At 35.4% G+C, this 17,853-nt stretch overlaps 1 protein-coding gene across 1 annotated transcript in view; it reads right to left on the bottom strand.

Annotated features, from left to right (window-relative positions):
- NAV3 (neuron navigator 3) overlaps window positions 1–17,853 on the bottom strand; it is a 772,754-nt gene that overhangs the window by 547,856 nt on the left and 207,045 nt on the right. The window contains exon 2 of the mRNA XM_074325380.2: window positions 1,257–1,664. Coding sequence (XP_074181481.2) covers window positions 1,257–1,328 — 72 coding nt within the window. The 5' untranslated portion in view covers window positions 1,329–1,664. The remainder of the gene's footprint in view (window positions 1–1,256; window positions 1,665–17,853) is intronic.

Genomic DNA, 17,853 nt, shown 5'->3' with positions numbered 1-17,853 from the left:
CACATTGAAGTGAAAATTGATTTCAGGTATCTTGGATTTTATAGTACTTAGTATTTTCTAAGGTTTACTTATACTGTAGGTAAACACAACGAATGGACCAACCTGGACATAAATAAGCCATCCATTTTTTTCTGAACTGATGCAAAGAGATCGCTGAGCACTCATTCTAGTGGCATTGGTTATAATGTTAGAATAAATTAATAAGCTATTGCCTCTGTATTGTCTCTTCTAAACTTCTCACCTCCAAAACTGTGAAGGAGCTAGTTGTCTTCTGGGACTACAAAGTGACTAGTAAAAAACCATCTAAGACAGATGTGAAAACAAACCTTAATCATGGCCCTTAGACCCAGATCTAACTAAAAATCTCCTTTCTATGATCTCATTATACCTCGCTTTTGTGCCTTGGCCACTGGGTCCCCACACACCTCTCCTGTACTAATGGAGTCAATGAAAGCACCACAAAAGATAATATATTTTACTGTGAGTGGGCTTTCTCTCCTGGGCACCATCTCTGACCCTTCTGATAAGTGTCCTCTAGATGGTTCTCACTACAGTGCTGCCATTGAGCAGGTAAGAGTTTATAAAAAGGTAGAAAAAAATGAGGCTTAAGTGCAATCCTTAGTATTCAATTCCCAGCTTCTTACTCAGAAGCTCTCTAAACCAGTTTTAAAAAACTATATTGGCACAGTCCTTTCTCGATATTTTTGCATTAGTTCCTTCAACAACACACTTCAAGCGTCAAACAAAAGCTCACAGTGGCCTCATGACTCTCTTTCCAGGCCAGCTGTAAAAAATAAGCCTTAAACTGATGTTCCCCAAGGACATGAAATTGGAGAATTTCAAATGCCAACGGTGGCTTCTAATGGCAGGAAGGTAGGTGTTCTCGTGCAAGCGAGCTCTAACTTGCTCCATGACTCCAGAGATGCCCCAGGACTCACCCCTCACCCTGGATCTCAGAAAACTGTTCACATGAGGTCAGGCCAGCAGGTCACCAAAATGAAGTCAAGAGTGAGAGAACAAAGTAGCATCCTTTGCCAAACCATTGGATGGATGAAGGCAGAAGACGTTAGAAACAAAACCACCAAATAAATGGTAATGAAATCCAGACCCATAGCAACACTTGGCTATGTGGCAGGATTTGTTACCATGAAATGGCATGTTATTTTATCTCCTAAAACACATTCATTTTCAACTTACAATATTCTCTTTAAGCATAAACAAAAATGACCAAATAAAAGGAAATGTATTTGCATTACCTTCTTCTGATCTTCTAGCTTATGGCTCACTGGATTCTTCCCATGTCTGTTCATCTCTGAAGATAAATCCATCACATTAGGTTCTTACCCTTCAAAATGGAATCTTTTCAAAAAAGCAGCAAACTAATCCAATATGCAATCAGTAGAAAAACATTGGCATGCCACATTTCCCATCACACACCGTCTCTGAACTTCATCAACTCCACGGAATGATTAAAAAATCCATTGATTGAACGGAAAAAATGAATTTTGGAATTTACTCCCAGGACTTTCCAAATCAACATATCGTTTTTAAATGCTGACGTCTCAAAAGCAAAATTGTCATCCAGGAATTTTAATTCCAATTGCTATCTTTTTCTTTCTTCACAGTTTTCCATTTTAATAAATAATTACACAGTTCCTGTAAACCTGTGATAAAAAAAAATAAGCACACAATTAATTCTCTCCCACCATTTATAGTACAATTAATGAAAAAATTCTTGTCTGAAATGCTCAATTTAGAAAAAATTTAGGCACAGATTATATTTCACTTAAAAGAGCAAGTGAAAGGCATTATTCTTCACCCTCACTGCCTTCAAAATACCAATTATAATACCTGAACCAAAAGGAATATTAAAACCAGGGATTCACAGCACACTGACGCTAAAACTCAGCAGAGACTACAAATATACTCATCAACAGGTATATATGCTCCATGGTTCCCCTTATTAATTACAGCATTCAGAGAACTACAGAATTTAGAAAAGAGCTCGATATAAGTAGACACAATGATAGAGTGATACTTTTCATAAAGAATTGTATTTAAACTTCAAAATCAGTCTGTGAGTTTGTTATTACACTATTTGAAGATGAGGATATTGAGAAGGTAGGAAAACTTTTGTCTGCTAGTAAATGAGTAGCAAATAACAGAAGTAGAATTAGAATTCAGACACCTTTGAATCCAAAACCCTTTATGTTGTTGTTGTAGTACTTGACGTACTTCTCTCAATTCATATTGCATATTTTGTCCACAGGATACCTAGCTGAATTATGAATGCACAATGCATTCTCCTAAAAGGGTCAGATAACCTGGTGAAGCCCAATCCCACCTAGAAAACAGAATTACATGTTAAAATAATTTCAATCATATTGATGCCTGGTGTCTACCCAACTCTGCTAATTTAGAAGCCACAAGTTAGGGCTTTGAAATCTGTATTTATTTTTTTTTTCATCTCTTCTAGACACTCTGATACAGGAAACTGACTAAGGAGTTGAAACCTCCCTCTAATGCAGGACTTCCCAAACTTGTCTGCATTTTGGAATAACCTGGGAAGCTTCAAATACTACTGATTTTGTGTCTAATCCTAAGAAATTATATTTAATTAATCTGGGATGTGATCTGACTCTTGGAGCCCTCCTAATACTATATGTAGTCCTTCTACATAGTTGACCAATCACTACTTGAATACATTCAACAAGAGGAAACTTAGTGTCTCACAGGCAACTCTTTCCATATTGAGGCAGCTCTAGTCTTTAAATAGTTTGTCCTAATTTGGAGATGAAGTCTGCATTCCTGAATATTTCTGAACATTTGTAATATCTTATGTCCTTGTAGCCATCACTGTACACAAAACATTTTTAGTTTCCCTTTTTATCTCACAGTTCCTCAAGTACCACTTCAGCCTGGTTAATCATCCCTGGAACCTTCAACAATTCCTCACCACCCTGGTTACTTTCTTCAGAAGAGCTTTCTCTTTTCACAGGACCTATAACCTGTGCGACCCAGAAGAGAACACAAGAGTCGGTCGGCCACAGCATGCTCCCTTTAAGAACTAACCTTCAGGTCCCACAAAACACAACAGGCCAAGCATAAAATAAATGATAAAGCAGACAACTGGTGTTTGAAAAATCACTGCCTGAGCTGCCTGTTCTACCTTTCCACACACTGTTCCCTGTCTAGCCATCTTTCTGCCAACCATTGATCCGTCTCAACCCTTCAGGTCTGCTATGCAAATAATTGTACTTTGTGAACTAATGTGAATGTTGCTAGAAAAGGAACCAGTATGGGCAAAGGCTTCGATGTGAGAGAAAATATGGCCAATTTGAGGAACTCAAAGGAATTCAATGAGGAATTGCTGAAAAATGTCAAGAACGAATGCTGCAGAACAGAATTTGTGATTTTAAAAGTTCATCTTAACTGCAATATGGAAAATAGATGGAAGGGAGAGAAACCTGTGGCAGAATACAAAAGAGACAACAACATCCTGAACTAGTGTAGGAGCTGACGGGATAGAAAGAATGACCAAATTGCATGATACAGTATTTAAAAGGTGGAATTGACAGAATTGGCAATAGATTGGATATGAATGTGAGTGTAGATGTGTGGTTTAAAGGTTCATGAGCAAATGGACAATGATGTCATTATCTCAAGCAGCAGATTCCACATGAGAAGCACTTTGGACAGGAGGAGATAAAAAAAAATTGTAAAGTAAACAAAAGATGCTTGTTAAAATCTAGAAAATTACAAGCCAATCTCACTGATGGACATAGAAGCAAAAATCCTAAAGAAACATTAACAAATGGAATCCAACAATGTATAAAATGAATCTTACGTCACTTCCAAGTTGGAATTATGCCAGGAATAAAGATTGGTTTAAACTTTAAAATCAATCAGTGTAATTCACATTAGCAAAATAAGGCAAAAAAAGAAAAAAAAGGATATGTTCATCTCTGTTGGTGTACAAATATAATCTAACAAATTAAACATTGATTCATGACCAAAAAAAAAAAAGTTGATCTGATAATACTTACACTTTACCTGATAAAATATACTCACAAAACATCTACAGTAAATAATCAAATTTACTGGTGATAAGTTATACTTTCCATTTGCTCATAAACACCTGCTAACATGACGTCTAGTCAATATTGTATTGTCCTGGCCGTTCAGTAGAACAAAAAAAAAAAATGTGAGCGACAGAGGGAGGGACGAGGTAAAAAGGATGGAGGGATGGAGGGAGGCAGGAAGATGCAGGCAAGCAGTATAAACTTTGGAGAGGAAGAAATAAAACTGTTATTATTTGCAAATGTTACAATGATATATATAGAAAATATTAAAAGAATCAAGAGATAAATTACTAGAATTAGTAAGTGAGTTCAGCAAGTTTCCTGGATACAAAATCAATATATAGCATTCCTTTATAGTTCTTTATAACACCAACTAATATTCAAAAAAATGAAACTTTAAAAGGATACTATTTACAGTGCCACTAAAAATATCAAGTATCTTGGAATAAATTTCATATTAGATGGTAAAAACTTTATGATAAAGCAACAACACATCATCAAAAAGTAAAGCTTTTAATGAGTAGAGGGCCATGCACATTCATAGACTGTAAGATTCAATACTGTAGAAATGCCAGTGCATGCCTAAAAGATTTATAGAGTAAGTACATTACTACTCAAAATCCGCAGTTTTCTTTTTATAACTTCAGAATATGCTTCTAAAATATATATGAACATAAAAAAGACCAAGAAAATACAAGACACTCAGATGAAGGACAAGTATTTACTCTACCAGATGTTAAGACATATTACAAACCAACTGCAAATAAAACAGTATCTAACTAGTGCAAGGATAGACAAGTTAACCAATAAAACCCAGAAAACCCAGAGAGACTCTTAACACATATGCTCACTTGATTTATAACATAAGCAAAATCACAAACCTGGGGGGGGGGGGGGCGGGGGGGAGTCTTTTCAACAAAGAGTTCTGGGTTAATTGGATATCCAAGTGGAAAAAAATGAAACTTGACCTCTACGTCACACCAATAATCAAATCCAGGTGGATTGTAGATCTACATGTGACAAAACAATAAAACCTCTAGGAGAATATTTTCATGACCTGGGGGGAGGGAATGATTTCTTAAACAAGAATACAAAAGCACTGAATATTTTAAAAAATAATAACTATGATTATATTAAAATCAAAAATTTTTATTTAGCAGGTTTTGCCAATAAGAAAATATAAATGCACAGAGTAGAAAAAGGTACATGTTATAGATACAATTACATGTAAAAATGCATCCAAAAATCAAGAAAAGACAGGCACCAGTCAAAAATATTTGAACAGGCTCTCCAAAAAAACAATAACAGAGATAGGGAACAGGTTAGTGGTTGCTGTGTGTTAGGGATGGGGAGAGGGTAAGTATGTCTAAAAGGGAGAGTACATAGAAGTGTCTAGTAACAGAACCAAGATGTATCTTGATTGTGGACATGGTTACATGAATCTATACATGTGGTCAAACTCCACAGAACAATACACACACACACAAATGAGTGTATATAAAACTGTTGCAATATGAACAACCTCTGTGGATTGTTCCAATGTCATGGATTGTCCTGGCTTTGATATTGTACCACAGTTATATAAGATGTTACCGCTGGAGAAAACCAAGTGAAGGGTTTACAGGACTTCCCTGCACTTTTTTCCTTCTGCCACTTCCTGTGACTCTGTGAAATTATTTAAAAATTAAAAGTAATAAAAACGAGGATGCATGGGGTGGCCAGTTAGCTCAGTTGGTTAGAGCTTGATGCTCTTAACAACAAGTTTGCTGGTTCGATCCTGCATGGGCCATTGTGACCTGCGCCCTCCACAACTAGATTGAAACAACTACTTGACTTGGAGTTGATGGGTCCTGGAAAAACACACTGAAAAAAAAAAAGATGTACAAATGGCCAATGAACACATGAAAGAAAACATGAACACCCTCATTAGTAATCAGGAAAATGCTAACGTAAACTGTGATGAGATACAACTTCTCATCTATCTAAATGGACTAAAAAAACAACCCCAAATAAATAAGAATACCAACTGTTGGCAAAGACATAGAACAACAAGAACACTACTGATCAAAGTATAAACTTGTAAAAAAAATTAGTCTGACCCACTAAATTTGAAGATACTATGACCTAGCAATAACATTCCTAGACATGTACTGGTCAAAAATATAAGCAAATGTGCAGCAAGAGAAATATACAAGAAAATTCCTTCAGAATTACCAAAAAGAAAGAAAACAAACCCAGAAACAACACAAAACTCCGTCAACATTAGAATGTATAAATAACTTGTGACATATTTATATAAGAGATAACTGTACATTAAATAAAATGAACAAACTATAAACACACATATCAACATGGATGAATGTCAAAAATATTAAGAATTCAAAAAAGTCCAAACCAAAAGAATATATAATGTATGATCCCATTTATATAAAGTTAAAAAAACTTGTAAAACTCAACTATAGTATTAGAAGTCAGGAGAGTGATTACCTTCGTTGAGGGGAAGGAAAAGAAGTTTGGATTTTGATAGAAGTTTGAAGTGTTATCAACATGCCATTTTTTTGACTTGGGTGGGCATCACATGGAATTTAGTCTTGTTACAATTCACTGAGCTGTGAATTTACATTCCGTACAGTTTTCTTGATGTTTAATATGCTTTGTGATAAAAATATTGGCTAAGAAAAAATTCAGGTACATCTATGTCTTTAGTATTTCCATGTTGCTCTAATAAGCAACAAATAAGTATCTAAGTTAGACGGATGTTACAATGTTATTAGTGGTCATTTCTGTATTCTTTTTTTTAAATTATGGGACCAGCTGTTTGATTATGGCATAGACTTTTGCCTGAGAACAACAAGTTTACCAATACATGATCTATCAAATGTCGGAGAATGCATTCATCGCCTGACTTCCAACATATGTTCCACTTTCTTTAGAGTAATGAGTTATTACAGTCTATGAACCATATTTTACACAAATTTATTTATATTAGTGTGAAATATTTCCAAAAGCATCAGGAATGCTCTAAATTATTCAGATTTATACACCTTACTGAAAACCTGCCCGTACAGTGCTGAAAGACATAAAAGACTCATCGCACTGACTACTTCACATGTACTTGACACAGTGAGGCCAAAAATAGCAAATTTCAAATCTAGCTTTTGTCTTTATGGAGCTTCCACTCCAGTGGGGAGTCAGATGTAAATAAAACTAAGGAGCATCAGCATAGCTTTTCCAGCTGTGTCCAACATCAAAACTTTTAAAATACTGATGAGTTTACACCAAAGATAAAAGGCAATTTCATGTAGACAGAATTAACTAGTAGAACACTATACAGATAAAAATTAATTTGAATACAGTTCCTTTTAAATACATAAAGGATACAGTATGACTTATGCTTACTTTTGTGAAATAAAAACCATTTATAAGAAAACTCTAAAGGAGCTGGCAGAAAAAGAGTGGATTTACATATATTAAAATGATTCTGAAAGTTATTCTCATATGCAGGCAATTGTCAACATGCCAAAATTAATTCTCTGCCACTCTTCTTCAATATAATACAGACATTGGGCTTGGTAGTTAAATATAATCACAGTATGCATACATACAGTTTTATTTTTTTCTATAGTTTAAGAGGTTTCCATATTGTTCACATTTACCTAGGAATTGCTCACTCATGCTAAAGATTTGAAAAAAGATCAAGAAAGTGTGAGTTTGGAAGGATTTTTGAGTGGGTGGAGTGTGTGCTACCTCCTAACCCAGCCTTCTGAGAGGGATTTTAAGGGGACCATTCAGGAAACTTGATGCATGTCCCCTCCAGTTGAGGGGACACAGACGTCCAGTACCCAGCAAGGTAAACTGGCCCATGGCACTGGGGGAGGTTGATCATCTGAGAAGGAAACTGAGGTCTTCTCTGACTGTACATCAAAGATGTATAATTCTTAGGGACAAGACATCAAATTTGTGGTAGGAATGTTTGCCTCAATTCATTCATAAAATGGAGTCTGCTCCAAAGAGTAATTTGCCAGTGTAAGGGGCCTGCGGCAGGAGGAAGCGGTAGGTGCTGCAGGGCAGAGAAGCTGAGGAGAGATCTGAAATGTCCAATTCAAGGAAAGGTCATTACGAAGGTCAAGGGAGGTGAGGTCAGAGGGACCCAGTAGTACAATCTTCAAACATCTCAGGCAAATAACCATGAAAAAAGTCAGTTTTAAATATCCCGCAGACCTAGAGAATGAAGGCATCTTATAACAATATCAGACAACAAGAGATTTTCTACCTCCATACCTCCCCTCTCTTCTCCATCTCCCCTACAAGACCCTGTGAGTGGGGAAGGAGGTGAAAAAAGAAGGTCCTTTCCCAGAGGCTGAAGGGGGGTAGGAAGGGGCACCGGTACCCATTCTTGGTCTGAGCGAAGAGGAAGAAATTTTTGAATAAAGATGTGTTACTAAAAACATTGAAATATTCTAAATTGTGAATTGAAATTTTTTGTGACCTAAATTGATCATAAAGCTTATATGATCTAAAAGTGGACAAAAACATTAAATAACCCAAATTTGCATCCAGGGACTCAGAAACAATTAATTCTATGAGAAGTCTGAAGAAACAAGAGAGAAATCTGGAATACAGATTTTGATGTAGGAGTCATTAGTCTAAAGAGGATGTCATTTATGGAAATTACACAGGGTGAAAATCACCAAGAGCAGAACTCTGGGGGGAGGATCCAAATTGTCTTAGAAATCTATGTAATTTTACTAACAATTGTCACCCCAATAAATTAAAAAAAAAAAAAATCAACCGCCAAAATGCAAACTTGATCACACCACTTAATTAAAATTCTTCAATGGTTCCCTAACACCTAAAGCCAAAAGGAAAATAAAAATCAAAATTCCTTAGAATGTCACTCAACACTCTACCAACATGATCTGTTTTTAACTTTCCAGCTTCGTATATTACCACTTCCAGCTTCCATATTTTAGTGTAGTTATACCAAAAAACTTACGAGTTCCTGAATACAACATGTCATTTCATATCTCAAGCACTAACATATCCATAAGTGCCACACAATCCAATCGGCAAAGACCTACTTATCCTTAAAAAGTCTCCTCAAATCCATGTCCTCTCTGAAGACCTTACTTTCTTTATATCCACAACCCCACTCCAGACAAGATAGGCCCTTCTTCCGTAGTGTTCCCTGAGCATCTGTATACTTCTCCCATATTATCACTTAACCTAGTTACTTGTCCCCCACTAGGTCGTCAGCCCCTAAATACTTTTTTAGAACCCCCAAGGTATGATACAATGCCTGGAGGCTGGTAATCATTCATTAAGTGACCCATGTGATTTTGAGAAAACATGAGATTCTCTCTCTCTCCCTCTCTCACCAATAATTTCCCATAAACCTAAAAAGGTTGTACCAAAATTGTCTCATTCTACCAAAAATTATGTATAGTTTAGAAAGGGCTCTCTCTGATCTTAGAATTTTAGCCATGCTCTTTTTCACTGAGGTGTCACATGCATCAATAAAGTACAAAAATCTTAAGTGTACAGCCTATGATACACTCAGTTAACCACCACTCATATGATGACATAGAATATTTCCAAAACTCCAGATAACTCCCTCACTCCCCCTCTCCCTTAATATTCCTAAAGGTAATCACTGTAGATTTATTTTCTCTGTTCTTGAAACTTCATACTAAGTGGAATCATTTGTTTCTTCTGTTTTTCCACATTTAATCTGGAGAGTCCATCTGTGTAGTTGTAAATTGCAGTCGTTCATTCCTTTCTTTTGCTCTTATGAAGGGGATGGTTGTGCTTGCATGTCCCAATTTGTAATTGACCAAAATAAAGCCCAGTTCAACATAGATTTTTAATCATCCTGAACTCCATATCCTAATTCTGCTCTTTGGACTTTTTATGTTTACAGATGAAGAAAATGAAAAAGCTTGCTTTACTTCTCCCAGGCTCTGTGACCTCTAGTCAAGTCAAGGAGAATACAAACGAATCAACAGTTTCTGTGGCCAGACTGTTGACAGAATAACAAATCACAGATCCAGAAACCATTAAAAATATGACTGGAAATTTATTTTGGAATTTTTATCAGTCAGAGGTGAAATGGTCATTGTTTATTCTTTGAATTCTGATACTGAATTGTTAAATAATCTCTAAGTGGCTAAGTCAGTATTTCTAAAGTGCAAAGAAAAGGATCCAGGCCCAAATGAAAAGGGTTATTTAAGAAGTTACTCCGGTAGAAGAGGGCCTTGGGGACAAAAGTTTCACCAGCCCTCCTACCAATGTGCCCCAGACATAACACTCCACTGTTACATCTAATAAAGGAGTCTTCCACTGTAAAAATACTAGAAAACTATTGGAATAATATAGCTATCATTAAAAAAATGTTTAAAAATGTGGAAACATCCCTACGTATTCATGATTTAAATATAAAATTTATAAAACAAATAGAAATAGAAGGAAGTCAAATAGCTACAGCAGAGAACATCATACTTAATGGTGAACTATCAGAAGGATACATGGAATATGCCATTTATATGAAGTTTTAAAACATGTAAATCATTAGTATTATTGATAAATGCAGACATATATAAAGTATAATCTCTTGCATGAAATTACGAATCTCTTAAAAAGTCAGGAATAAGATAATGATGCCCGCTATCATCATTTCAACAAACACTGTATTACAGGAAACGATCACCATGGTAAGACAAAAATAAATAAATACAAGGATAAGAAAAGTAGAAAAATTATTTGAATATAGTATTATTGACTATAACATTTGAGAAAATGTATTCACAAATTAGAAATAATACACAAGACTATCATTTACAATACACCAGCAAAATGTATACCTTTATACCAGCCACGACAATAAAATCAGTGAAAGAAAACATAATTTTAAGATAAATTCCATTAGTGAGAGAAAGACAGAATATAGAGATGAAACTAGAGAAATATATTAAGATCTTTATATAGAAAGGCCTTTTCTTTCATTGAAAGACATGAAAAGTAACTATAAGTGGAGAAATATAACATGTTCATGAGTAGGAAGATTCAATATCACAAAGATGTCAGCTGTCTTCTTCCAATTGTTCCATAATTTCAGTTCAGTTCCATTCAAAATTTCAATATATAACTATATTATCTAACTAAAAAAGTTGATTATTAAATTCATATGTAGGAATAAAGGGATAAGACAAGCCAAGACAATTTTGAAAAATGCATGCTTTCAAAGATATCAAGATTTATATAAAACAATGATACTTAAGACAGAGAGGTCATGGACAAAGGGAAAAACAAATAGATTATTGGAATATAATATATAGCTCAGAAATAGAAACAGACACACCCATATCAACTATTAATATGCAATCCCATGAGGAAAGAATTGAGGATTTTAAAAAATAATTCGGGAACTGGTTATTCACATGGGGAAAACTATGGCTAGTAGAAAAAGAGTTCTTTCAAAATACATAAAAAATACAAGCACTGACAGAGATTAATAAAATTGACTACAACTATTTATACAACAAAAAATGAGCATATAACATAGGAAAGAAAAGCCAGGGAGAACTGGGAACATGTATTTACAACATACATATATAGTGTGTGTACATATTAACAGAATTCTTACCAAAAACTACAAACAAAAAAGACAAACAACCCAGCAGAAAAAGGAAAAAAGTACATGAATAGGCAACCCCCACAAGAGGAAACGTGAATGGCCAACAAGCATATGAAAAGTAGTAATGGAGAAAATACAATTTTTTTAATAAGACACTACCTCCCACACTTAACAGATTGTTAAAAACTGTTAAATGCTACCAATGGCAACCATTGGGAAAGATGTGACAGTACTAGGACTTTCATGAACTGCTAGTGGGTGTAACTGCTATGCGGTGAGCACTTGGGTAGCACACCCTCAGATACATCGATCAAATTCCTAAGGAAAAATCCATACACTACAAGACCAGCATAAGAATATTCATCCTTGGCATAGCGAAAAAGAAAAAGAAAAAGAAAAAGAAAAAGAAAAAGAAAAAGAAAAAGGAAAAGAAAAGAAAAGAAAAGAAAAGAAAAGAAAAGAAAAGAAAAGAAAAGAAAAGAAAAGAAAAGAAAAGAAAAGAAAAGAAAAGAAAAGAAAAGAAAAGAAAAGATAAAAGATTCTAAATATCCAGTATCAGAAATTTAGTTAAGTAAATTGGAGCATATACTTGTATGACATGGTTTACGGCATTTAAAATGAATGATCTAAATCTTCACATACCCACGTAGACAAATCTTGATAACATAATTATGCATCAAGTAAGGAAGTCACACAAGAATAGAGTGATATTATTTAGAAGAAGTTCAAAAATATGTAAAGAAATAGAAAATATCATGTAGAAATACATACAAATATGGTAAAAGCATAAAAACATGTAAGAAATGATAAATCTGAAATCAAAAGAGCAGGTTTTTTTCTCTGGGGCGAGGGCATGGATTACCAAGGTAGCTTTAGTAATAATGCAGTATTCCATGTCTTTAAAAAAATGTCTATAGCAAAATGTTAAAATGTGGCAAAACTGGCTGTTGAGTACAAAAAGTTAATTTTGTGTACTCTCTCTGCTTGTTGACTCTGCTTTTCTTAGCACTTAAAACAGTACACAGTAAAAATAAAAAATGTTAAAAAAACAAACAAACAACAAAATGAGACGTTATAGAGTGTAAAAGTATTTATAACAGATAAATCAACCAACATGGAACGACGGGACTTTCAGCAATTGGTTTTCTGAAGAGCTAGGACCTCCCCATAGATGGCATTTCATAATGTGCCAGGTCATGGTCTCTCTTTAATTATCTCATTAACAGGAGAGCGCTGCTGGCATTTATTGGAGGGAGGGGGAGGATGATAAACATCTTGCACTGCATTGGGTACAATCCAGCACAAGGAAAGCTCGTCCCCAGATCTCCTCCATGGACAGAAACGGTCTCTATACCAAGCAGCCTCGGACCATGGCTGACTTAACCACAGTGTGAACTCACAACACTCCTCATGAGAAAATGGCCTCTTCCTTAGGCTCCTTCTTTCAATAGTTTTTTCCCCCAGAGCCTCCTACATCTCAGAGATTGTTCTTGGACCAGAGAGAAAAAAAATGTATAAGGCTCTGCCCTGCTCCCCACGCCCTGAGCTGAGTTCCCAGTTCATACCCTCGGCCAAGGAGTTGGCGCCTTCAAATTAACCTCAGGAAATTATGCTCCATCTGGTACAATTAGACAGAGTCTTGGTGCTATTGGTTGCTCCATAAACACCTCCCCACATAAATGCCTCTCTCTTTGTGGTGTCATAGAAAACCTGGCAACCAGAAAGTCAGTAACCCTGCAACACAAATTTTTGAGTTACTTTTTTAGAAAACGTCAACCTAATTATGTCAGACAAAACAAGTTCTTCTCTTGTATGTCAAGCATTCAGGAAAAGTATTAAAAAACAAACAAACTACCTTGCATCACACGTCACAAACTTAATTCTTGTAAAACTCCATCTTTCCCACCTGTGACAGGAAGGAGAAGTAAAAACAGCAGGGGAAAACATTATGTTCCCTGCAACACGGCCGCTCTGCTTCATTTCTGCAGACTGGAAATGGTAGGTTATTTGCCTTTATCAGATAAATTGGCTCTGCAGCCCACAATTATAAGAACATACACGGGTTTTCAGCAGGAAGTTTGGACTTGATTAGTTCAAGATAAAAGGATGCAAGGAGGGTTGAATATCATTCCGAGCCAATAACTGTATGTGTAATGGAGATGGAAGAGTATAAAACGTACATATTCTTAGGTACTAATGATAAGTAGAAAAAAGCTTGCATCTTTTAGCTAAATTTGTTCATTGCCTGAAAACTCAATGTAGTAATTCAAGGCCAAGTGACAGGAAATTGCAGTTTCCTGGCTGGCATCAATTCGATCTTCAGTAATAGTTCTGAAATGGTTTCTATGCTCTGAAGAAAAGAGAAAAACACGCACAATATTTCCAATAACCCAGGTCATAACCCAGTTGATATGGCATAAATTATGTAGATAAAATTATGATGAATGCTTATAAACATGCAGTGCCTTATTATGTCATTTTAATCAAACTTTTGATTTGATCAGATTCTTACATTTGGTCTGTATATGGATTCAGTTATTTAGATAATACAGGCCCCCATAAAGGGGATTTGGAACGCACAGCTGTTTTCTTGTTGCAACATCAAACCGACCATCATTGTATCTAGGTAATCATAAAAGTAAATATACTAAGAATTGGTTAGCTAAGGAAAGTTTTTAAAATGTGTCTAGTTTTTCTTCCTGTGGAAATATTGTTTTCTATACAATTCCTCTTAGAGGAAAGGCTTTCTATCCATGCTAATTCCTTCCAAATATGTACATTGTTATGAGAGTGAAAAATAAACTACAGTGTTGTTTGAATCATAGTTCTCTTTTGTTACAGCAGCTTAGCCTTTACCCTAAACAATATAGGATCGTGTCCTGATGATAGACTGGACTGTTTTTAGTAAATATTCTATCTTTCAGCCTCAACGACTTGGAACTTGCCCATGTGACTTGCCTTGCCCAATATAAAATGAGTGGAATAATGCACGAAGAGGTTTTAAATTGGCTTGCCCTCATGCCCTCATGGAGGAGCGTGCAGGTATGCTCCTCTATGAGTAGGGCATACCTTGGGTAGCTACTGTTCCCTCAAGAAAGGAGGTGGGTATATGGAGAAGACCTAAATCTGACCCACAGCAAGGTGCCAAGACCAGCAAAGCCCAACTGAGGCGTAACTACCCATTAACCAGAAAATAAATGCTTCTTGTTCTAAGACATGGAATTTGGGGGAAGGAAAAGGAGGGAGGTTAGGAAACATTATTGAAGCTATAGATACCCTGAAAAGAAAGAAGATCTGATGACCTATGAAAGGAAACAATTTGGAATTCATGAATTTGAAATTAAAAGTTTCAAAAACTTTCATGTGTAATTCATCACGTTTCAATTTCCTGATCTTCCGCATAGAAGGATGAAATACACACTCGAAAAAGATCCCTACAACTTTAATATTCTAAGATTTTATATAGTACCTCCTAATTTCTGCCACTTTCTTAGCCAAAGTGCTTCACTATCTAAATCAGTACATTGCAACATACAGACGCTGAGTAAAAACACATTCCTCATAAGAGATGTTCTCAGCTCTCCTTGATTTCAGATCATCATCTGTTACCATTTTATAGCTCAACTGTCTATTTCTATTATATCCAACATTTGGGCATGCATGCAACACAAAGAAGCAAAAGCTATCTATTAAATATCATAAATTCCATGTTAGGTAGAGAATCAGAAGTCTGTCCAGCTTCTAGTAGAAAAACTGGAAATTTTCTACTAGAGGGCCTGATGGTATACATTGAAGAGATATTAAAAACTAGCACTCAGTGGAGGTCATTCTTTTATGTAGTAAGATTTGTAAAAGTATGGGAAGAGGAGAAGCCCTTTGGGAAACATTTGGTAGTATTTTTGTGTCCAGTAAAAACCATGCTTAGTGCCTATTATTTTTCTTCAGGGTTGGGACCACCTTGCTTAGTTCTCACCAATAGTAAATGTAAGATGTCACCTCAGGAACTACACAGTTAAATATGTGAGTGTGAGCTCCTAACACTCTTTCTCATCTGTGCAGCTGAAAGGGAAACAGTTTGAATCACTGAGTTACTGTTGACCGACAGCAGCCTGGCCCACATCTGTCAGTGATACAGGTAGGAAATAGACCTGTGTTGTGGTAAAGCCACTGATACTGGAATTTCTTACTCCAACAGTTACCCTGACCAATACAAGATCCCTTGTCCCTAACCCCCTATAGCCTTGAGTGTCCTATCTTCTTCTCTACTGGAATATTGCCATTATGTTGAAAACCTTTTTCTTTTGTTTTCACATGCATCCATAGAATCTGGTTGATAAAGTCGGAATTCTGATAAAGTCAGAATAAAGAAAACAGCACAAACATGGTTTACGTTTCCATTAACACTGCAATATACAGCATGCCACCGTACAGGGTGGAAAGGTATGGGGTAGAAAAAAAGATGTAAGGTATATTTGATGCAGTTGATCAATTTCCACATGGACAAGAGTTTTACACGGAGTCCTAATCGCATTATGGAAAAGTTTCCAACAATTATTACATTTGTTTTAATATACTCATAAATGTTAGGTATTACAGGCATAAAAATGAGACACAGAGATAAACTCTTTTGTGTTTAAACATTCATGATAAATTGAATATAAATAACTTGAGAAATGTGAAATATAGTCAAATGAGGTATATACACGTGCTTTCTAATACCCCTCCAGACAATGAGTTACTTAAGTGACTACCTTGCTTTTATTCTTCAGGAGTAAGTTATCTTAACACATAGTTTAACAAATGATTGTGGAAATAAGAAAGGAAAAATGAAGGAAAGGAAAAGAAGAAAGAAAGAAAACTATATCAACGAACAAAAGAAACAAAATTCTTTTGTGAAGGTTTACCCTACATTGGCCTTTCTGATAATCTGGCTCTTTACATAGTAATATAACAATATTGGACCAAAAACAAAAAAACAAAAAAACAAAAAAAACTAATAATGGGAAAATATTTTAAAATATCTGAATCACTATTAATCCATCCACACTAACGCAATTTATATTCAGAAATTAGAATGATGTGTACTTAATTTTATTTCATATTAGTTTTTAAAAGGATTTCAGAGCAAATCAATAGTTTAAATAGTATTTCAACAAGCACTGGACGCTTCAAAGCTCTTCAGCTACATGTAATTTGTTTACAAGTGATGAATGTGTTAATTACAAATGGTTCTTATTATTCACAAAAGCAAGTCAGATATTCCTTCATTCAATGCATATGCATTAAGCACCCACCAAATGCCAAGCATTAACGCTGCTTTATAAGGGCACAAGAAAATGGCATTTTCTCACATATATTCTAGAAAAGAGACTTTTGAAAAATGGCAGGCTAATCCTGATCCCAATTATCTACTTTAGTAAAATGTTGCTAAAATTGTTATGTTTAAATTATTGTAGCATAATTTCAAAGAAGAGCATGGGAAAATATTCATGAAGAATGATAGATCTTCAGCTTAGTCTTGAAGAAATAAAAGGGCATACAGCAGGGCTTATGACATTCTCCCTGACCGGAAAGTCAAGCCTCAGAGAGCGTGTGTTGGGGGTGTAGGATGGTCAGGAGGGTGTTAGGGCTTTATGTTCTCGCTTTTATTTGTTTTAATTATTATTAGGCAAAACATGCATTCTCAATTTGCTATAAGCCTCTCCACTTGCTATCATATTACAACTAATCACCGCAAATATTTATAATAATTACCTATTCCCTAAACATGATTAACACATTCAAGGTTACAACCCCTGACTCAGAAAGGTAGAGAAGAGGAAAAGTTTCCAATAGAAGCACTGGGTCAGGGGTAATGATTAAGGTTTGTCTGAGAAGCAGAAGTGGATCATATGAATTTTTGCATAAATTGAGGTCTATTCATGAAGAATGAAGCCATCACTTTCCTTATTAAATGGTACAGTTTTAACTTTGACAATCAAATAATAGAGAGCAGCTAGCATGATACAATTTTAAAACAAAACAAAGTAAATAAAGAACAACCAAAAATAAGTGACCTCCGTGCTATTCTCTGGAAGAAAATATTGGTTCCAATGGGCAGCATATCTTACTGCCTTAAGTTGCAAACAGGAAACATTG

The sequence above is a fragment of the Rhinolophus sinicus genome, chromosome 1, assembly GCF_057876585.1.
Source record: "Rhinolophus sinicus isolate RSI-liver-muscle chromosome 1, RSI-T2T, whole genome shotgun sequence".
Taxonomy (NCBI): domain Eukaryota; kingdom Metazoa; phylum Chordata; class Mammalia; order Chiroptera; family Rhinolophidae; genus Rhinolophus; species Rhinolophus sinicus.
The sequence above is the reverse complement of the archived record's forward strand: the minus strand, read 5'-3'. Positions and strand labels throughout refer to the sequence as shown.